We start from the raw sequence: 22,556 nt of genomic DNA on the forward strand, positions 1-22,556 counted from the left end.
CATGGAGGTGGTGGAAGCATGAGGAGAACATATAGTGGCTGAATAACACAGCCTGGAGGTGGCAGAAGCATGAGGAGATCATATAGTGGCTGAATGACACAGCCTGAAGGTGGTGGCACCATGAGGAGACCATATAGTGTCTGAATGACAAAGCCTGGAGGTGGCGGCAGCGTGAGGAGACCACATAGTGTCTGAATGACACAGCCTGGAGTTGGCAGCAGCATATAGTGGCTGAATGACACAGCCTGGAGTTGGCGGCAGCAAATAGTGGCTGAATGACACAGCCTGGAGTTTGTGGCAGCATGAAGAGAACATATAGTGGCTGAATGAAACAGTGTGGAGGTGGTAGCAGCATGAGGGGACAACATAGTGGCTGAATGACACACCCTGGAGTTGGCAGCAGCATGAGGAGACCACATAGTGGCTGAATGACACAGCCTGGAGTTGGTGGCAGCATATAGTGGCTAAATGACACAGCCTGGAGTTTGCGGCATCATGAGGAGACCGTATAGTGGCTGAATGACACAGCGTGGAGGTGGCAGCAACATAAGGAGAACATACACAGAGTGTCTGAATGACACAGCTTGGAGGTTGCGGCAGCATGTGGAGACCATATAGTGGCTGAATGACACAGCCTGGAGTTGGCGGCAGCATGAGGAGAACATATAGTGGCTGAATGACACGGCATGGAGGTGCCAGCAGCATGAGGAGAACATATAGTGGCTGAATGACACAGCGTGGAGGTGGCGGAAGCATGAGAAGACCATATAGTGGCTGAATGACATAGCATGGAGGTGGCGGCCGCATGCAGAGAACATATAATGGCTGAATGACACAGCCTGGAGGTGGTGGAAGAATGAGGAGACCATATAGTGGCTGAATGACACAGCCTGGAGTTTGTGGCAGCATGAGGAGACCACATAGTGGCTGAATGACACAGCGTGGAGATGGCGACGGCATGAGGAGAACAAACTGTGGCAGTATGAGACAGCTTGGAGCTGGGATCAGCATGAGGAGAACATATGGTGGCAGACTGAGTCAGCCTGGAGGTGGCAGCAGCAGCATCAGTAATCCTGAAAGTGACCTGGTGACAGAGTGGTGCAATGGGTGGCAATACCAGTACCCGGTGACGAAGGTGGGTGAACAAAGGATAACTTGGCATCAGATGTGTGGCATCAGGCAGGTGGCAGGATCAGAATTGTAGCTGAGGCAGGTAGGCAGAAGAAAACGGTCAGTGTGCATAAGTATTGAGGATATGCATTACGTAAAACTTTACTTTTAATAATATGCTTAGGATAAAATATATGGACCCAAAGTTTTTTTTTAAATCAAACAAAAGGAAAGGTGTGCAAAAAACACCATGTGCCACCTACACCACCAAGTATTGATGTGATGCCAAGACCTCTAAAAGGTGGACGGAAACAACGCATGGACCATTGTAACTATTGGGGTAAATACTTTCCCTGTAAGGCCCTACTCTCGCATTATTAATTCCCTTCTTGGCCAGTGTTACTCGCCCTAAAAAGGGTGGCCCCACACGGTAACCTCTCCCTATTTCCACCTACAAACACTGCAATTTCCCAGAGTTTTTTAGATGGAAATAGGGATTGGTTCCTGTGTAGGGCTGCCCTTTTTAAGACAAGTAACACTTCCCTCAAAAAGGTGGAAGGGAACAACGTAGTGTCCATTTTTGCAAGTGGAGGTAAAAACTTTCCCTGCAAGGCCCTACTCTCGTCCTATTAATTCCCTTCTTGGCAAGTGTTACTCACCCTAAAAAGGGTGGCCCCACACAGAAAACTCTCTCTATTTCCACCTAAAAACCCTGGGAAATGGCAGTGTTTGTATGGGGAAATAGGGAGAGGTAACTGTGTGGGGCCTCCCTTTTTAGAGTGAGTAACACTTGCAAAGAAGGGAATTAATATTGCAAGAGTAGGGCCTTACAGGAGAAGTTTTTACCCCAAGCTGTTACAATGGACCATACGTTGTTCCTTTCCATAAGTGGGTGGAAATCCTGGCTGATCCATACCTGATTCATCTTCACAAAGGTTAGTCTCTAAAGATTTTTTGTGGACAGACGAGTTCTCCTTGGGGTTACTATGGCCCCCGCCGCACTAAAAACCCGCTCTCATGGCACACTACTTGTTACGCTGAGCGCTCCAGGCACCCTGCTTACCTCGGTGCGCTCACAGCATGTGTCCCCAGGCAGCGCTCCGGTCACCCGGTCTCGGCATGCGTGTCCCCGGACTCTTAAATTTAAAGGGCCAGTGCACCAGTGATTGATGCCTGGTCCAAAGTGGTTAATCTAGGGTTAAAGGTTCTGCTTTGACTTAATTAGGCCTGCACCTGTGCACTGCCCATATGTACCATCTCCTCCCACAGCTTCCTGCCGGATCTTTGTTGCCTTAGTGCCCTAGAGAAAGCGTTTGTGTGTATTCCCTGCCTGTTGCTGAACCTGTTGCTATTGACTACCGTCTGAGAACCGTTGCTGCCTGCCCTGACCTTTTGCTACGTCTGACCTCGCCTCTGCCTGATCCTCTTGTACCTTGCCTCATCTCAGCAGCCAGAGAGGTTGAGTCGCTATTGGGTGGAACGACCTGGGGGTTACCTGCCGCAGCAAGACCATCCCGCTTTGCGGCGGGCTCTGGTGAAAACCAGTAACTCCTTAGACTCCGTTCCCCTGGTACGGCCCACGTCATCTCTTCTCTGGCACAGCGGATCCACCTCCAGCTACTGCTAGCTCCTGCCAGTCCGGATCCTGACAGTAAGATCCGGCCATGGATCCCGCTGAGGTGCCTCTACCTTGCCTCTCGGATCTCACGTCCAATGTGGCCCAGCAGTCGCAGCAGATTACCCAGCAAGGTCAACAGCTGGCTCAGTTGACCGCCATGTTTCAGCAACTCCTGCCAGCTCAGCAGCAACCGACACCTCCGCCTGCACCTGCTTCACCACCACTGCCAGCTGCCATCTCCAGCTCCAGAATCCGCTTGTCCATGCCAGCCAAGTATGACGGTGATCCCAAGCTGTACCGCAGATTTTTGTCGCAATGCTCCCTCCATCTTGAGATGTTGGACGACCAGTTTTCCTCTGAGCGTGCCAAGGGGGCGTTTGTAGTCAGCCTGCTTTCTGGGAAGGCCCTGGCCTGGGCTACACCGCTTTGGGACCGCAACGATCCTGCCACTGCAAGTGTTCAGAGTTTCTTCCGGGAATTCCGGAGTGTCTTTGAGGAGCCAGCCCGGGTTTCCTCTGCAGAGACTGCATTACTGAACTTGACCCAGGGGAGTTCTTCAGTGGGCGACTACGCCATCCGTTTCCGTACCCTTGCTTCTGAACTCTCCTGGAATAATGAGGCGCTCTGTGGCACGTTCAAGAAAGGCTTATCCAGCGATATAAAGGATGTCTTAGCCGTACGAGAAATGCCTACCTCCCTGGGTGACCTCATCCACTTGGCCACCAGGATTGATTTGCGTTTCGCTGAGAGACGTGAGGAACTTCTTCAGAAAAGGGAAGTGTTTACCCCAGACGCTATCCTCGTTTGGCTCCTGTCCTTCTGCATCCACCGCAACCCTCTACTGGGCCTCCCGCCGAGGAAGCCATGCAGGTGGATCGGTCTCGCCTGACCACTCAAAAGAGGAACCGCCGCAGAAACGAGAACCTCTGTTTGTACTGTGCTAGTACAGAGCTAGTAAAAGACTGTTCTCTCCGTCCACCACGCCAGGGAAACGCGCGCACTCTAGTTAACGTTGGAGAGGCGTTGCTAGGTGTGAATACCACCTCTCCACGGCTTACTGTATCCGTGCGGATTTCAGTATCTTCCAAGACATCCTTTGCTGCCACTGCCCTTCTGGATTCCGGCTCCGCCGGTAACTTCATAGACGCCTCGCTGTTCATCAAGTACAACATCCCTGTGGTTCATCTGCAAAAGTCCTTCTTCATCTCTACTGTCAATGGAGAGAGACTTGACGGCACTGTGCAGTTTCGTACTGAGCCCCTCCAGATGGATATTGGAGTCCTGCATTCTGAGAAATTGGAGTTCTATGTGTTACCTCACTGCACCTCTGAACTTCTTTTAGGACTGCCTTGGCTCCAGTGCCATTGTCCCATTCTGGATTGGTCCTCTGGAGAGGTCCGAAGTTGGGGTTCTTCTTGTTTCGGCAGATGTTTCAAGCCGGTTCAAGCCAAGTTAGCACCTGTTGTCTCTTCTCCTCCAGGCCTGCCTGAACCATATATGGACTTTGCGGACGTTTTCTGTAAGAAACAAGCAGAGGTGTTGCCTCCACACAGGCCATATGACTGCCCCATTGATTTGCAGCCTGGTACCACTCCGCCTAGGGGAAGAATCTACCCTCTTTCTCCTCCAGAGACTCTCGCCATGTCTGAATACATTCAGGAGAATATACAGAGAGGGTTTATCAGGAAATCCTCCTCTCCAGCCGGAGCTGGATTCTTTTTTGTTAGCAAGAAAGTTTTGTTAGCAAGAAAGACGGCACACTTCGGCCGTGCATTGATTATCGGGGACTTAACAGCATTACCATCAAGAACCGTTACCCTCTTCCCCTGATTGCTGAACTCTTTGACCGTCTACAAGGCGCCAAGTTCTTCACTAAGTTGACTAAGTTGGATCTTAGAGGGGCCTACAATCTTATTCGGATTCGAGAGGGTGACGAATGGAAGACCGCTTTTAATACCCGAGATGGTCATTTTGAGTATCTGGTCATGCCCTTCGGACTCTGCAATGCACCTGCCGTCTTCCAAGACTTCGTTAATGACATTTTCAGAGACCTGCTCTACACCTGTGTGGTAGTTTACTTGGACGACATCCTCATATTTTCCTCTAATCTGGATCAACACCGTGTGCATGTCCGTCTTGTACTCTCCCGTCTGAGGAAGAATCGTCTGTACGCTAAATTTGAAAAGTGCCAGTTTGATCGTACCAGCCTTCCCTTCCTGGGGTACATCATTTCTTCCAAGGGTCTTCAAATGGATCCTGACAAGCTTTCTGCAGTCTTGGACTGGCCTCGTCGCTCTGGCCTACGGGCCATACAGCGATTTCTAGGTTTCACTAACTACTACAGACAATTCATCCCTCATTACTCTACCCTTGTGGCACCTATCGTGGCCTTGACCAAAAAGGGGGTTAATCCCAAGTCGTGGCCTCCACAGGCCGAGCAGGCCTTCTGCGCTCTCAAGTCTGCCTTTGCCTCTGCTCCAGTCCTATCCAGACCCGATCCCTCAAAACCTTTCTACTTGGAGGTAGACGCAGGAGCAGGAGCCGTGCTCACACAGAAAATCTCTAAAGGTAAAACAGTTTCCTGTGTTTTTTTTTCTCCAAGACCTTCTCCCCGGCAGAGAGGAATTACTCCATTGGAGACAGGGAACTTTTGGCCATCAAGCTGGCTCTTGAGGAGTGGAGGCACCTACTGGAAGGTGCTCCTCACCCCATTAATATCTACACAGATCAAAAGAACCTCTCCTATCTTCAATCTGCTCAGAGACTCAACCCCCGCCAAGCTCGCTGGTCTTTGTTTTTTGCCCGGTTTAACTACCAGATTCACTTCAGGCCTGCAAGTAAGAACGTCCGTGCCGACGCCCTTTCCCGTTCCTCTGATGTCGCGGGGGTCGAGGTCACACCACAACACATCATCCCGCCTGAGCGTTTGGTCACCGTGGCTCTTGTGGATCTACGCTGCCTTCCTCTTGGGAAAACTTACGTATCTCCCCTTCGGCGGCTGAAACTACTAAAGTGGGGACATTCTTCCTTGCTGGCCGGACATCCCGGTATCCGGAAGACCCTTCTTCTCATCTCCAGACAGTATTGGTGGCTGTCCATGGAGAGGGACGTAACTGAGTTTGTCCAAGCTTGTGCAGTCTGCGCCCGGGACAAGACTCCTCGCCTGAAACGAGACGGTTTGCTCCACCCTCTCCCAATTCCTGAGACTCCATGGTCTCATATCGCCATGGACTTTGTCACCGATCTGCCACCCTCTCACGGCAAGACTGTTGTTTGGGTGGTGGACCGTTTCTCCAAAATGGCACACTTTGTTCCCTTGTCTTCTCTCCCTTCTGCGTCTCAGCTGGCGAGACAGTTCCTTAGCCACATCTTTTGCCTCCACGGACTACCAACCCATATTGTATCCGAAAGAGGGGTTCAGTTCGTCTCAAAATTCTGGAGAGCCCTCTGTGGACAACTAAAGATAAAGCTGGACTTCTCATCTTCTTACCACCCTCAGTCCAACGCATCAATCAGATTTTGGGAGACTATCTATGGCACTTTGTCTCTTCCTGCCAGGATGATTGGGTGGATCTCCTTCCGTGGGCAGAGTTCTCCTACAACCACAAAGAATCTTCTGCCACTTCTAAGTCTCCTTTCTTTGTGGTGTATGGCCGCCACCCTTTGCCGCCTTTGCCTTTGTCTAATTCCTCCGGAGTTCCAGCTGTGGACGAATTAGTACGGGACTTTTCTGCCATTTGGCGAGAGACACGTCTCTCTCTTCTTCAGGCCTTTGCCCGCATGAAAATCCACGCCGACAAGAAACGTCGGGCCCCTCCAGTTTTCGTCACAGGAGACAAGGTGTGGTTGTCCACCAAATTTGTACGTTTTAAGATCCCACGTTATAAATTGGGCCCCCGCTACTTGGGTCCTTACAAGGTCAAGAAAAGGATCAACCCTGTGTCCTATCAACTCCATCTCCCTCCATCTCTCCGGATTTCCAACAGCTTCCATGTGTCTCTTCTGAAACCTGCCATATTTAATCGCTACTCCCCCAAGGATCTTCCTCCTACCTCAGTCTCTGGTACCTCAGATGTCTTTTCCGTTAAACAAATCTTGGCCGTTAAATCAGTCAGGGGAAAGAAATTTTTTCTGGTTGACTGGGAGGGCTGCGGTCCTGAGGAGAGATCTTGGGAGCCAGAGGAGAACATCCTGGACCGCAGTCTCATTCTCAAGTTCTTGGGTACCAAAAAGAGGGGGAGACCTAAGGGGGGGGGGTACTGTTACGCTGAGCGCTCCGGGCACCCTGCTTACCTCGGTGCGCTCACAGCGCGTGTCCCCAGGCAGCGCTCCGGTCACCCGGTCTCAGCATGCGCGTCCCCAGACTCTTAAATTTAAAGGGCCAGTGCACTAGTGATTGGTGCCTGGTCCAAAGGTGTTAATCTAGGGTTAAAGGTTCTGCTTTGACTTAATTAGGCCTGCACCTGTGCACTGCCTATAAGTACCATCTCCTCCCACAGCTTCCTGCCGGATCTTTGTTGCCTTAGTGCCCTAGAGAAAGCGTTTGTGTGTATTCCCTGCCTGTTGCTGAACCTGTTGCTATTGACTACCGCCTGAGAACCGTTGCTGCCTGCCCTGACCTTTTGCTACGTCTGACCTCACTTCTGCCTGATCCTCTTGTACCTTGCCTCATCTCAGCAGCCATAGAGGTTGAGTCGCTACTGGGTGGAACGACCTGGGGGTTACCTGCCGCAGCAAGACCATGCCGCTTTGCGGCGGGCTCTGGTGAAAACCAGTAGCTCCTTAGACTCCGTTCCCCTGGTACGGCCCACGTCATCTCCTCTCTGGCACAGCGGATCCACCTCCAACTACTGCTAGCTCCTGCCAGTCCTGATCCTGACACTATTGGCCGGGCAGGACAGCTTTTCCAGGGCATTCTCTTGTTGCAAACTCTAGTTGCAGCCACAAAACAAGTTTGGCTGCCAAGAAGTCCAGCGGATCTTCAAGGTGTGTTGGCATGGGCATGTCAAGGTATGCCATCACCTGCTGGTTCCGATCCTGCTCTAGGTCTACCTGCTGCTGATGAATTTCTTCACTATGCGGGTGAAGAAAGCTACTCCTCAGCGACTGTAGACTCAGACTGCTGCTGATGGAGCTGGTACTGCTCCTGCCACTCCACCCCTTCCCAGCAGCCATGGCAGTGGAAGGTGAGCGCAGAGGGCCCCTCAAGTCAGACCTGTGAGAGGATGGACGATGGCGCAGATAGGCATCGGCCAACTGACTACGCAGGATGTCTCTGTAGTAGGTCAGTTTGTCCTCCCTCTCAGTGGGTGTAAAAAAGACCCCAATTTTGTGTCTGTAGCGAGGGTCCAATAAGGTAGAGAGCCTGAAGTCATCCCGCTGCCGAATGGTGACAATTCGGTGGTCACTGCGCAAGCAAGCATGCATCGTGCCATTTGTGCAAGTGACTCGGAGGGACTCCCTGCTGCTTCCCTCTCCACTGCATACTGCCACGATGTGTCTGGGTCCTCTGTCTCGCAATCCTCATAACCCTCTAGCTCCACTAGCTGCTCCTGCTCCTCCTCTCCTGTCAGACTAGAAACACCGCCAACCTCGCGAAACCTAAACTGTGCTCCACTGTACCCCTCCCCCTCCTCCTCCAGTTCAGCCCTCACAGGGCTGTAGTGCCCTGACCAGCCATTGTTTCCAACATGTGTTGTAGTAAATGAAGCAGTGGAATGACGTAGTTCATTCCGTATTCCTGGCGACTGACTAATAATGTGGCTTGCTCAAAGGGCCTGAGCAAATGGCAGATGTCACGTATGAGCTGCCACTGGTTGACATTGAAGTTGTCATTGAAGTTGGGATCATCAAAAAATCGGTGATGGCTTTTCTCTGTCCGTATAGACGGTCCAACATTTGGAGATTGGAATTCCAACGTGTGAAAATGTCGCAAATCAGACTATGTTGGGGGATGCCGTTCTGAAGCTGCAGCTCAAAGAGGGTGTGCTTTGCGGTGTACGAGTGCATGCAAAGTTTCCTTCTCATTGTTAGGATGTCTTGCAGATGAAGGGAACAATTCAGGAACCGCTTGACAACCAGATTGAACACGTGTGCCATGCAGGGGGCATGGCTCAGCCTTCCTTGTCGCAGTGCCGACAAGATGTTCTTCCCGTTGTCGGTCACCATGGTTCCCATTTCCAGTTTTCCTCGAGTGAGCCATGATTCAATTTTTTAATGAATTAATTTTAGCAGTTCCTCCCCTGTGTGACTCCATTTGCTAAGGCAAACCATGTGAAGAACAGCATGACACCACTGTGCCCTGCACACATGGCATGCTGGAGGGGCACTGAGATATGTCTGTGCAGTGGAGGCTGAGGACACGGTGGAAGATGAGGAGGCGGAGTTGCACACTGTCAACGGACTAACGGCCTGATAGCATGGAGGCGGAAGTGGCGTGAACTATCCAAGTTGCTGTTGTGGCTGTGCAGGAACCACATTCTCCCAGTGGGCCGTAAAGGACATGTATTGTCACTGACCGTAGCTACAGCTCAACACGTCAGCACTGCCATACAGTTTGGTACACACCGAAAGGCTCAAGAACTTCATAAGGGTTGCTGGTTGAGACACGACCGCTAGCTGATACCGGGAGCTCAGGCCTCTCGACTGCGACTCCTGCTGCCACTCGCCTCTTATCTGCTGCGATCTCTGCCTGATGAATTTAGGCCTCTGCCACTCCTCTGTGCACGTCCTGGCACTTCACCGCCTGACATACTTAGTGCGTATATGAGGGGAGTACAATACACTCCACTACGCTTAAAACAATATTTGTGTACAACACCAGCTGATGAGTACTTTTGCCTGGCATTTCACAGTATCTAGGCCCTTGAGACTTTAACAGGAACAAAATAGTACACCACTTAGATGTACGTATGTGGTATGCACTTATGAGGGGAGGACAGTGCGATACAGTATGCTTAAAAATGTATTTGTGTACAACACCAGCAGTACACACCAGTGATGCAGCACACAGTCGCTGTGTACTACACCCAAAATTGCACTCTCTCTCAATCTTACTCCCTTCTCTATCAGTGCTTCTAGGCAGGATTTGTGCTTGACCTGAATCGCTGCTGTTCCGTGCAACACACTGTGCAACACACTGCTCTCTGTCCCTCTCTGTAATAGAATGCTCTAGTGACTGGGAGGCGAATCCCTGCTGTAAAAATGCTTTTCTGTGCAACACACACTGCTCTCTGTCCCTCTGTACAACAGAACGCTGATGAGACTAGGAGGTGAATCGCTGCTGGAAAAAAGCTTTTCTGGCCAACACACAGCACTGTCTGTCCCTATCTATCTCTCTGCAATGAAAGGCTGAAGTGACTGGCCGCAATATGTCTGCCGATTATATAGGGCTGTGACATCACAGCAGGGCCGGATCATCATTGGCGCTCATGGAGCACCTGCTCCGGGCCCCGTGCCCGCAGGGGGCCCCGTCACATTCGGGACATCCCTGCGGGCTGCTCAGTAGCGGATCGGGGCCCCTGATAGCCCGGCCGCAGCCACTTTAAAACAGTGACCAGCGGCGGCTCCTGTGGGCCCGCCCCGGACTCCTCCTGCTTTTTCTATATTTCATATTTCCTTACCTGGCCGCGCTCGGCAGGCTCAGGTGATGTGTCGGGTCTTGTGGGCTGTGATGAGTGACGTCTCCTGCGGCTCCTCTGCACGACGTCAGGGACGTCACTCATCATTTCCTGCAGGGCACAGTTTTCTACATTACACCCCAGTGCTGCAGGAAATGACGAGTGACGTCCCTGACGCCGTGCAGAGGAGCCGCAGGAGACATCACTCGTCACAGCCCACAAGACCCGACGCATCACCTGAGCCTGCCGAGCGCGGCCAGGTAAGGAAATATGAAATATAGAAAAAGGAGGAAGAGGGGGGAGCAATGATGGGGGGAATGATTGGCAGGGGGGGGGAATGATTGGCAGGGGGGAATGATTGGCAGGGGGGGAATGATTGGCAGGGGGGATGATGAGCGGGGGGGAATGATGAGCAGGGGGGGTTAATGATGAGCAGGTGGGGGGTTAATGATGAGCAGGGGGGTTAATGATGAGCAGGGGGGGTTAATGATGAGCAGGGGGGGTTAATGATGAGCAGGGGGGGGGGTTAATGATGAGCAGGGGGGTTAATGATGAGCAGGGGGGGTAATGATGAGCAGGGGAGGTAATGATGAGCAGGGGGGGTTAATGATGAGCAGGAGGGGTTAATGATGAGCCGGGGGGTAATGATGAGCAGGGGGGGTAATGATGAGCAGGGGGGAATGATGAGCAGGGGGGGGAATGATGAGCAGGGGGGAGAATGATGAGCAGAGGGGGAGCAGCAGGGGGGGGGGGTAATGATGAGCAGGGGGGGAATGATGAGCAGGGGGGGAATGATGAGCAAGGGGGGGAATGATGAGCAGATGGGGAGAATGATGAGCAGGGGGGGTAATGATGAGCAGGGGGGGATAATGAGCAGGGGGAGGAGAATGATGAGCAGAGGGGGTAATGATGAGCAAGGGGGGTAATGATGAGCGGGGGGAGAATGATGAGCGGGGGGAGAATGATGAGCAGGGGGGAGAATGATGAGCAGGGGGGGAGAATGATGAGCAGGGGGGAGAATGATGAGCAGGGGGGAGAATGATGAGCAGGGAGCAGGGGTGGGGTAACGATGAGCAGGGGGGGTAATGATGAGCTGGGGGGGGGTAATGATGAGCAGGGGGGAGAATGATGAGCAGGGGGGGATGATGAATAGGGGGGATGATGATCAGGAGGGGGGGAATGATGAGCAGGGGGGAGAATGATGAGCAGGGAGGGATGATGAGCAGGAGGGGGGGAGAATGATGAGCAGGCTGGAGAATGATGAGCAGGGGAGTAATGATGAGCAGGGGGGTTAATGATGAGCAGGGGGGGTTAATGATGAGCAGGGGGATTAATGATGAGCAGGGGGGTTAATGATGAGCAGAGGGGGTTAATGATAAGCAGGGGGGTTAATGATGAGCAAGGGGGGTTAATGATGAGCAGGGGGGGGTAATGATGAGCAGGGGGGAATGATGAGCAAGGGGGGAATGATGAGCAGGGGCGAGAGTGATGAGCAGGGGGGGAGCAGCAGGGGGGGGGTAATGATGAGCAGGCGGGGAATGATGAGCAGGGGGGGAATGATGAGCAAGGGGGGAATGATGAGCAGGTGGGGAGAATGATGAGCAGGGGGGGGTAATGCTGAGCAGGGGGGATAATGAGCAGGGGGAGGAGAATGATGAGCAGAGGGGGTAATGATGAGCAAGGGGGGAATGATGAGCGGGGGGAGAATGATGAGCGGGGGGAGAATGATGAGCAGGGGGGGAGAATGATGAGCAGGGGGGAGAATGATGAGCAGGGGGGTAATGATGAGCAGGGAGAAGGGGGGGTAACGATGAGCAGGGGGGTAATGATGAGCTGGGGGGGTAATGATGAGCAGAGGGGGAGAATGATGAGCAGGGGGGGATGATGAGTAGGGGGGATGATGATCAGGAGAGGGGGGAATGATGAGCAGGGGGGAGAATGATGAGCAGGGGGGGAGCAGCAGGGGGGGGTAATGATGAGCAGGCGGGGAATGATGAGCAGGGGGGGAATGATGAGCAAGGGGGGGAATGATGAGCAGGTGGGGAGAATGATGAGCAGGGGGGTAATGATGAGCAGGGGGGATAATGAGCAGGGGGAGGAGAATGATGAGCAGAGGGGGTAATGATGAGCAAGGGGGGAATGATGAGCGGGGGGAGAATGATGAGCGGGGGGAGAATGATGAGCAGGGGGGGAGAATGATGAGCAGGGGGGAGAATGATGAGCAGGGGGGTAATGATGAGCAGGGAGAAGGGGGGGGTAACGATGAGCAGGGGGGGTAATGATGAGCAGGGGGGGTTAATGATGAGCAGGGGGGGTAATGATGAGCAGGGGGGGAATGATGAGCAAGGGGGGAATGATGAGCAGGGGGGAGAATGATGAGCAGGGGGGGAGCAGCAGGGGGGGGGTAATGATGAGCAGGCGGGGAATGATGAGCAGGGGGGGAATGATGAGCAAGGGGGGAATGATGAGCAGGTGGGGAGAATGATGAGCAGGGGGGGTAATGATGAGCAGGGGCGATAATGAGCAGGGGGAGGAGAATGATGAGCAGAGGGGGTAATGATGAGCAAGGGGGGAATGATGAGCGGGGGGAGAATGATGAGCGGGGGGAGAATGATGAGCAGGGGGGGAGAATGATGAGCAGGGGGGAGAATGATGAGCAGGGGGGTAATGATGAGCAGGGAGAAGGGGGGGGGGTAACGATGAGCAGGGGGGGTAATGATGAGCAGGGGGGGTTAATGATGAGCAGGGGGGTAATGATGAGCAGGGGGGGAATGATGAGCAAGGGGGGAATGATGAGCAGGGGGGAGAATGATGAGCAGGGGGGAGCAGCAAGGGGGGGTAATGATGAGCAGGCGGGGAATGATGAGCAGGGGGGGAATGATGAGCAAGGGGGGGAATGATGAGCAGGTGGGGAGAATGATGAGCAGGGGGGGTAATGATGAGCAGGGGGGATAATGAGCAGGGGGAGGAGAATGATGAGCAGAGGGGGTAATGATGAGCAAGGGGGGAATGATGAGCGGGGGGAGAATGATGAGCGGGGGGAGAATGATGAGCAGGGGGGGAGAATGATGAGCAGGGGGGAGAATGATGAGCAGGGGGGTAATGATGAGCAGGGAGAAGGGGGGTGGTAACGATGAGCAGGGGGGGTAATGATGAGCTGGGGGGGGTAATGATGAGCAGAGGGGGAGAATGATGAGCAGGGGGGGATGATGAGTAGGGGGGATGATGATCAGGAGAGGGGGGAATGATGAGCAGGCGGGGAATGATGAGTAGGGGGGATGATGAGCAGGAGGGGGGAATGATGAGCAGGGGGGAGAATGATGAGCAGGGGGGGATGATGAGCAGGAGGGGGGGAGAATGATGAGCAGGGGGGAGAATGATGAGCAGGGGGGATGATGAGCAGGGGGGAGAATGATGAGCAGGGGGGGAGAATGATGAGCAGGGGAAAACACGGGAAAGGAGACGGGGGGGTTAAATATGGCACAGAGGCTGATAAAAGGGGGAGGAAGGAGGGGGGAGCAAACTGAGGATCAAGGGGAATCAAAGTTGGGGGGATGATGAGGCATATAGTTCAGAGCTATAGTCATTTATTTTACATTTATTTTTCCCCCCTCAAATTTTCCTGTGAAAATGAGGGTACGTGTTATATGCCAGTGCGAATTATACGCAGATAAATACTGTAATTCCCCCTGCCCCCTCACATTCAGCAGGACATCCCTGTGTCCTGAAAGATCTTTTCGGGACACAAGGATGTCCCGGTTACCTTTCTGTGGCCCCGCAATAACTTTAAAAACGCAGGGGCCGCCGGGAGGTAGCGCACGCAGGGACATCACTGACGTCCCGTGGTTGCGCCCATAGGAGCGGAGCAACGAGGATGCACGCATGGTAAGTTACCTAAACGTCATCTTTAGTGCTCTGACCACCTCTCCTCCGGTCCCGGGACCTACTGCTATGGCCCCTAGGCCATAGCAGTAGATCATGACCCCGGACCAGAGGAGCGGTGGTCGGAGCACTGAAGTGGGCAGTACACAGACATATAGTCTCCAGCCATACACTGTATATGGCTGGAGGCTGTATGTCTGTGGGGGACACTGCCAACCTAATTTGGGGGGACTACAACCTAATGCGGGGGAACTGCAACCTACTGTGGGGGAACTACAACCTAATGTGGGGGAACTACAACCTAATGTGGGGGAACTACAACCTAATGTGGGGGAACTGGGGGTGGGGTTGGTGGAGAAAAGTGTAGTGGAGAAGGACCAGGAGGGCATGGGGGGCTGAAGTGAGGTTGTTTGGGGGGTGGAGGGTGAGGTAAGGTAAGTGTGGGTTTGGTAAAGGGGGTAGAGGAGTGTGAAGGGGGGCTGAGGGGGGGGGGGGGGTAGGGGGTGCAGAAAAGTGGAATAGTGGAGAAGGACCAGGAGTGTTGAAGGGGAGGGGGGACTTAAAGGGGTTCTCCACCCCTAGACATCTTATCCCCTATCCTTTGGATAGGGGATAAGATGTCTAGGGGTGGAGTACCCCTTTAAGAACCAGGGGAGGACTAAGGCTAAGTTTCCAGAGAAGGCAAAAGCACAAGAAAAAAAATGCCAAAAAATTGCCATAACACAGGAAAAAGCAGTAGCAGTTTTTCTGTGTTTTTGCAGGTAAAAAAAGGGGGAAACCTAGCCTTAGGAGTCTCTGGGAGCAGGAGTCTGGAGGAGGACATAATGGTCTGGGGGGGGGGGGGGGCAGAGAGGTCTGGGGGAATTAGGGCTCGTCCACACTACGAACTTCCGCCAGCAGAATTTTGCTTGTTTTCAATGGGATGTTGCTGCTCTGTGCACACTACGGAAGACACAGTGTGTGGTAGTATTATTTTTAGAGGGCATGATGTTTGGCAGTATAATATACAGGGTACACAGGGTTTGGTAGTATTATATTTAGGAAGCACAGTCTCTTGAAGGGTTTTAATGATTGTTGTCTTTATACAGAGGATGAGGAGCGGCTGGCAAAGTGAGGAACCAATGATGTCCCGGCGTCAAACTTTACAGAGGAAGATGGAGCTGGAAGAAGACATGGCGTCTGGGCCAGATGAAGAAGATATGGCGTCTGGACCAGATGAAGAAGAAAAGGAAAGACAACAGAGAAGACGTCTCCTGTCAGTCACTTTATGTTTGTGTATTCTCCTGACTGTCCCATTAGATCTCTCGTCACTTCTAAGTTTTGCAGTAATAATGGATGACACTGTACCCCAATTTGAGGCTCCAGCTGTTACAATACTACAACTTCTATAATGCCTGAAGCTCTCCAGACATAATGGGTGTTGTAGCTTTGCAACAGCTGGAAAGAGTGACTTGAACTGAAGTGATTTTAGACCATACAGCCATTTTATTTTAACGGGGGCATGACTCCTGTGACACCCACCCAAAAAAAAAAAAAGGGGGACATAGTCTAATATACCCAGGTCTATTTTTGGTCTCAGTCTGTTCCTACACTTGACAGGCCCGCAACAGGTCTCAGTGGAAGGGAAGGGGGACTATCGGGGGGGGGGGGGGGGGGGGGGGGGGGGGGGGGGTCATCGTAATGAAGTGCTCCATCTTTCCTGGCAGTCTTAATCTGGCCCTGCATCACAGGGGTGACTTGCTGCTGACTGGCTGCATGTGATTCAGGGTCATCCCGCCTACCCTTGTTCCCACCTTCCCAGGATTCCTTGCCCCATGTCCTCACATGTGGATCTGCCATTTTAGATGCCCTGGAGCCTGGACCGCACTAAATGGAGTTTAATGAAGCGATTCATGCGATCCAATTGCGCCGATTTTTCCTAAAATTCGTAACTAATTCAGATTCGTCAGATTCGATTCGCTCATCCCTAGTGAGTATAGTTTTGTTTTCTTTTTATAAGGCCCCAGCAGTATACAAGTTGTTTGTTAAATATTTGAAGTAAACAAAATTGCACCAACTCATGAGGATTTTGGTGCATATTTTTTGTGGATTTAATGCATATATTTCTGTGGATTCTGAAAGGAAGAACAATCAATGGGTTTAAAACATGCAACAATACATTTATTGTAGATTTACTGTAGATTTTGACTTCCCGATTGAAGTCAGAAGGCAAAGGAGAATATCTGCAAAAAAAAAAAAAAAAAGAATCGAACAAAAAATGGAAGTTTTAAAGGAACTTCAGTGAAGATAGTTAAATGGGCACTGTCAGATTCAAAAACGTTTTAAATGTTGTACATCTTGGCAAAACATTAACCTTTCTAATATACTCCATAAAAATTATTTCCTTTTTTTTTTTTTAAATCATGGCTTTATCCAATCTAAAGAACAGGCATGGGCAAAGTTTAATAAGTGAGGGAGGGCTAGCACTCCTCTGTGCTCTCTCCTGTCTCATAGTACTCCTCTGTGCTCTCTCCTGTCTGATAGGACTCCTCTGTGCTCTCTCCTGTCTGATAGCACTCCTCTGTGCTCTCTCCTGTCTGATAGGACTCCTCTGTGCTCTCTCCTGTCTGATAGCACTCCTCTGTGCTCTCTCCTGTCTGATAGGACTAATCTGTGCTCTCTTCTCTCTGATAGTACTCCTCTGTGCTCTCTCCGGTCTGATAGCACTCCTCTGTGCTCTCTCCTGTCTGATAGTACTCCTCTGTGCTTTCTCCTATCTGATAGGACTCCTCTGTGCTCTCTCCTGTCTGATAGCACTCCTCTGTGCTTTCTCCTGTCTGATAGGACTCCTCTGTGCTCTCTCCTGTCTTATAGCACTCCACTGTGTTCTTTCCTGTCTGTTAGTACTCCTCTGTGCTCTCTTCTGTCTGATAGGACTCCTCTTTGCTCTCTCCTGCCTGATAGCACTCCTCTGTGCTCTCTCCTGTCTGATAGCACTCCTCTGTGCTCTCTCCTGTCTGATAAGACTCCTCTGTGCTCTCTCCTGTCTGATAGTACTCTTCTGTGCTCTCTCTCCTGTCTGATAGTACTCAACTGTGTGCTCTCCTGTCTGATAGGACTCCTCTGTGCTCTTTCCTGTCTGATAACACTCCTCTGTGCTCTTTCCTGTCTGTTAGCACTCATCCGTACTCTCTCCGGTCTGTTAGCACTCATCCGTGCTCTCTCCTGTCTGATAGTACTCCTCTGTGCTCTCTCCTGTCTTATAGGACTCCTCTGTGCTCTCTTGTCTGATAGTACTCCCCTGTGCTCTCTCCTGACTGATAGCACTCCTCCATGCTCTCGCCTGTCTGATAGCACTACTCTTTGCTCTCTCCTGTCTGATAGCACTCCTCTGTGCGCTTTCCTGTCTGATAGCACTCCTCTGTGCGCTCTCCTGTCTGATAGGACTCCTCTGTGCTCTCTTCTGTTTGATAGTACTCCTCTGTGCTCTCTCCTGTCTGATAGGACTCCTCTGTGCTATCTCCTGTCTGAGAGCACTTCTTTGTGCTCTCTCCTGTCTGATAGCACTCATCTGTGCTTTCTCCTGACTGATAGTACTCCTCTGTGCTCTCTCCTGTCTGATAGGACTCCTCTGTGCTCTCTTCTGTTTGATAGTACTCCTCTGTGCTCTCTCCTGTCTGATAGCACTCCTCAGTGCTCTCTCCTGTCTGATATCACTTCTCTGTGCTCTCTCCTGTCTGATAGCACTCATATGTGCTTTCTCCCATCTGATAGTACTCCTCTGTGCTCTCTACTGTCTGACAGCATAGAGGAGTACTATCAGACAGTAGAGAGCACAGAGGAGTACTGTCAGACAGTGCTAGCCCACCCTCACTTATGAACTTGGTCCATACCTGTGCTTCAGCTTGGACAAAGTCATGATTTTATAAACCATAATTTCTATAAAAAGGAAATACAATTTTCTTATGAAGTATATTAGAAAGGTTAAGGTTTTGCCAAGATGTACAACATCTAAAAAGTTTTTGCATTTGATAGTGCCCATTTAAGTGTGTGATTGATCTTTATTCATGCATACTTTATAGACTCGTTGATATGTTATAGAGCCTATGGGACCACCTTACTCCCTTAGACAAGAGTGGGGAGCGAAGAGTATGGTAGCATTCTTCTCTCCCAGTTCATTCTAGTGATTGGTTGGGGTCTGAAAACTCAGACCCTGACCATAAAATCCTTTGACATGTCCTTAGGACATGTCAAAAGTTTTTGCTTTTTTGACAGGTAAAATTGAATTACTATTTTACATAATAGTAATTTCTCTTCATCACCATTTTCACTGTGTACAAGTACAGGGTGGGCCATTTATATGGATACACCTTAATAAAATGGGAATGGTTGGTGATATTAACTTCCTGTTTGTGGCACATTAGTATATGTGAGGGGGGAAACTTTTCAAGATGGGTGGTGACCGTGGAGGCCATTTTGAAGTCGGCCATTTTGAATCCAACTTTAGTTTTTTCAATAGGAAGAGGGTCATGTGACACATCAAACTTATTGGGAATTTCACAAGAAAAACAATGATGTGCTTGGTTTTAACGTAACTTTATTCTTTCATGAGTTATTTACAAGTTTCTGACCACTTATAAAATGTGTTCAGTGTGCTGCCCATTGTGTTGGATTGTCAATGCAACCCTCTTCTCCCACTCTTCACACACTGATAGCAACACCGCAGGATAAATGCTAGCACAGGCTTCCAGTATCTGTAGTTTCAGGTGCTGCACATCTTGTATCTTCACAGCATGGACAATTGCCTTCAGATGACCTCAAAGATAAAAGTCAGATCAGGAGACCTTGGGGGCCATTCAACTGGCCCATAACGACCAATCCACTTTCCAGGAAACTGTTCATCTAGGAATGCTCGGACCTGACACCCATAATGTGGTGGTGCACCATCTTGCTGGAAAAACTCAGGGAACGTGCCAGTTTCAGTGCATAAAGAGGGAAACACATCATCATGTAGCAATTTCGCATATCCAGTGGCCTTGAAGTTTCCATTGATAAAGAATGGCCCCCACTATGTTTGTACCCCATATACAACACCATACCATACATTTTTGTGTTCCAGCAGTCTTGGAGGGATCTATCCAATGTGGGTTAGTCTCAGAGCAATAGCGGTGGTTTTGTTTGTTAACTTCACCATTCACATAAAAGTTTGCCTCATCACTGAACAAAATCTTCTGCGTAAACTGAGGGTCTTCACCAGAGCCCGCTGCAAGGCAGGATGGGCTTGCTTTGGCAGGCGACACCCAGGTCGCTACCCCTGACACGGCTCGACCACACAGGTTACTGGGCAAGGAACTGAAGGAAGAAGCAGTAGCGTAGTCAACGTAGCAGAAGGCAGGCGGCAAAGGTTCGTAGTAAAAAAAACTTAGCAGGAAGGTCTGGATACATGGGTATGGCAAAACAGGCAATAGGAACACTTTCTCTCAGCCAATAGGCACTGAAGATCCGGCAGGGAAGTGTGGGAGGTGCAAACAAGTTATAATGTGGTGTCATGTGTATTCACTAATTATGGGCGTACTGGCCCTTTAAATTTCAGAGCTCTGGCGCGTGTGCCCTAAGGGACTGCGACGCACGAGCCGGAGCTGAGGGACAGAAGGAGCGGAGCGAGGTAAGAGACGGGCTGGGATTCGCATGCGGGCGCGTCCCGCGATGCGAATCCCGGCCCTGCCGATGGTCGGGGACACAGGGACACTGCGCTCAGGCCAGAGCGCAGTATGTAACAGTATCAGAAGAAGGAAAAAAGAAGGAAAAAAAACGAATTCATAAAATTGCATTTTTTTTTAATCTATTTCACCTCACAAATATATAAATTTTTTCAGAGCATATGTTATGGTAAAATGAAAGGTGTAATTACAAAGTACAATTTGTCTGTAGATGGAAAAATAAAAGTGTTATGGCTATTATAGGGCAAAAACGAAAATTGGCCCAGTCCTTGAGGGGCTAAAGTATTTTTAGGTCTACCTTTTAAGAAAGACAATATTTACATACTATTTTGGTTGAAATCATTTTGTGTATCGGGACAAGTGGATTGTCATGAGGGACAAGTAGATTGTGTTTCATTTTAGTCCCTTGGACAAGTAGTTTTTTTTTTAATTTCCACATCCCGGGATCAATGGTCTCCTTTGGCAATTTTGGCATCCTGGGAATTGTAGTATTGCATCAGCTGGACAGCCACATGTTGCATACCATTGATGAAGAAACAATCAATACTAATCACCTTTATGTTCATTGTCTTCACTGTCTACTCCACTAGAAAACATTTTCTTTTAAATCAACTGGTGCCAGAGTTTAAACAGATTTGTAAATTACTTCTATTTAAAAATCTTAATCTTTTCAGTACTTGTCAAGCTGTTATATGCTCCAGAGGAAGTTCTTTTCTTTTTAAATTTCCTTTCTGTCTGACAACAGTTCTCTCTGCTGACACCTCTGTCCATTTTAGGAACTGTCCAGAGTAGGAGCAAATCCCCATAGCAAACCTATCCTGCTCTGGTACATTTCCTAAAATGGACAGAGTTGTCAGCAGAGAGAAAGGAAATTCATAAAGAAAAGAACATCCTCCGTAATATAAAGCAGCTGATAAGAAAAAAATATTTTCCATTGGAGTGACCCTTTAAAGAGAGCTGCTAAAAATCTAAATATAAATGATACTTACCCACCCAAGTCACCACTGCTCCCAGTCTGGCGACTACCAATCTTCTGCTCCCCGTTTATAGCTGCTTCTTAGATGACCCATTAGAGCAGGACCTGGCTCAGCGAATTACTGGTCAAGAAGGGATACCGCTGCAGCCAGTGATTGGCTGAATGTGCATGTCCTCCTCTGATGTGTCATGTCAGAAGCAGCTAGAAGTGTGGAGCGGTGGAAGTGTGGTCCAGGAGCTTTGAGGGATTTGGATGGGTAAGTATAATTTATTTTTATACACCATAGATAGATATGCAGAAATGAAGCACTCACCAAGTCTTGGTATGTATCGCCAGCTCTTTATTTCACGTAGGCATACAGCGATCTTGATCGTACAGGAAGAGTGGACAGATGCTCCATCTGTCCGCTCTCCCTGTACGATCAAGATCGTTGTATGCTGACATGAAATAAAGAGCTGGTCATACTACCAAGACCTGGTGAGTGCTTCATTTCTATATATCTATCTATGGTGTATATCTTGGACTTTCATATGTGAGCACCGGGATGGTCTTTATGCCGTATTAGCCTAGAGGATTACCTAAGTTGTGGAGTTGCAGTGCCGGGCACCTTTGATATTGCACTGTATAATTTATTTTTTATTTTTAGCAGCCTTCCAGCAACATATAAAAAATGTTGAAATCCCTGGATAACACCTTTTAACACATTACACATTTTTAAAGACCTGCTTGCTCTAATTTAAACACAGAAAAGGATCCAAATATACATGAAGATGTAGCAGTGCTAAGTATATCAGGCATGGCACAGATAAATTGTTATTTTCCAACGACTCTTTATAATATTACTGTTGTTATGTTACATCAAAGTTATCACAAATCCCACACAGCTACATACAATCACTACATCTGTAATTTAAAACCTATAAATAAATAAATAAATACTTTGAATTCATAATACTTACATAATCAATGTCATATACCATCTGTGTCTCCATGGTCAATAGAGATGTTCAGCACAAAAAAAGCAGAAGTACCAGATGCTAGTGAGAAAATCACAGCTGAAAGGCTTACTACAAAGAACTTGCTCAGCCGAGGAAGAATATGTTGTAATGCACTCCTAGTTTGCTATAGAACATAAAGTATTTTAGGGAAATGTGATAAATATTGATGAGATACTGTCTCTGTGCGCTATTGCCTGTATGCAAATCTGTGGGTAAGGCTGCTATTAGACACAGAAGAAGACTTCTTCTCTAGTTTTTTGTTAATATGAGAGACCTAAAAATTTAAACAGACATCTTAACCAGGATGACTTCAGATTAGAGACTGAAGTAGTGGTCACAACTGAGCCACTTAAAGTCCTCCTGAAAATAATAGCAGTATTGGTGTATTGACAGGTTCTGTGTACACCACATTTTCATTATACAATTCAGTTGGAATTTAAAAAAAATTATTAATAATAATAATAATAATATAATAGTATACATATTATTATTATTATTATTATGTTTTACTTATAACTATGAGAAGTGCCCTTTTGAAGCCAAGTTGTAATATCACGCACAACCTGAGGACAGGTGTGGTGCCGTTTTTGGAAGAAATGTTTTTCTATGGATAACCAATACTTCCACTACTCTTTGTTTAATCAAAAGCAAAAT

The 22,556-nt window shown here is 49.5% G+C and overlaps 1 protein-coding gene across 1 annotated transcript in view; it reads right to left on the bottom strand.

Annotated features, from left to right (window-relative positions):
- Positions 1–21,992, bottom strand: part of CXCR5 (C-X-C motif chemokine receptor 5) — a 42,187-nt gene extending 20,195 nt beyond the window's left edge. The window contains exon 1 of the mRNA XM_056542629.1: positions 21,864–21,992. Coding sequence (XP_056398604.1) covers positions 21,864–21,896 — 33 coding nt within the window. The 5' untranslated portion in view covers positions 21,897–21,992. The remainder of the gene's footprint in view (positions 1–21,863) is intronic.
- Between the last annotated feature and the right edge of the window lie 564 nt (positions 21,993–22,556).

This window comes from Hyla sarda, chromosome 10 (assembly GCF_029499605.1).
Source record: "Hyla sarda isolate aHylSar1 chromosome 10, aHylSar1.hap1, whole genome shotgun sequence".
NCBI lineage: Eukaryota > Metazoa > Chordata > Amphibia > Anura > Hylidae > Hyla > Hyla sarda.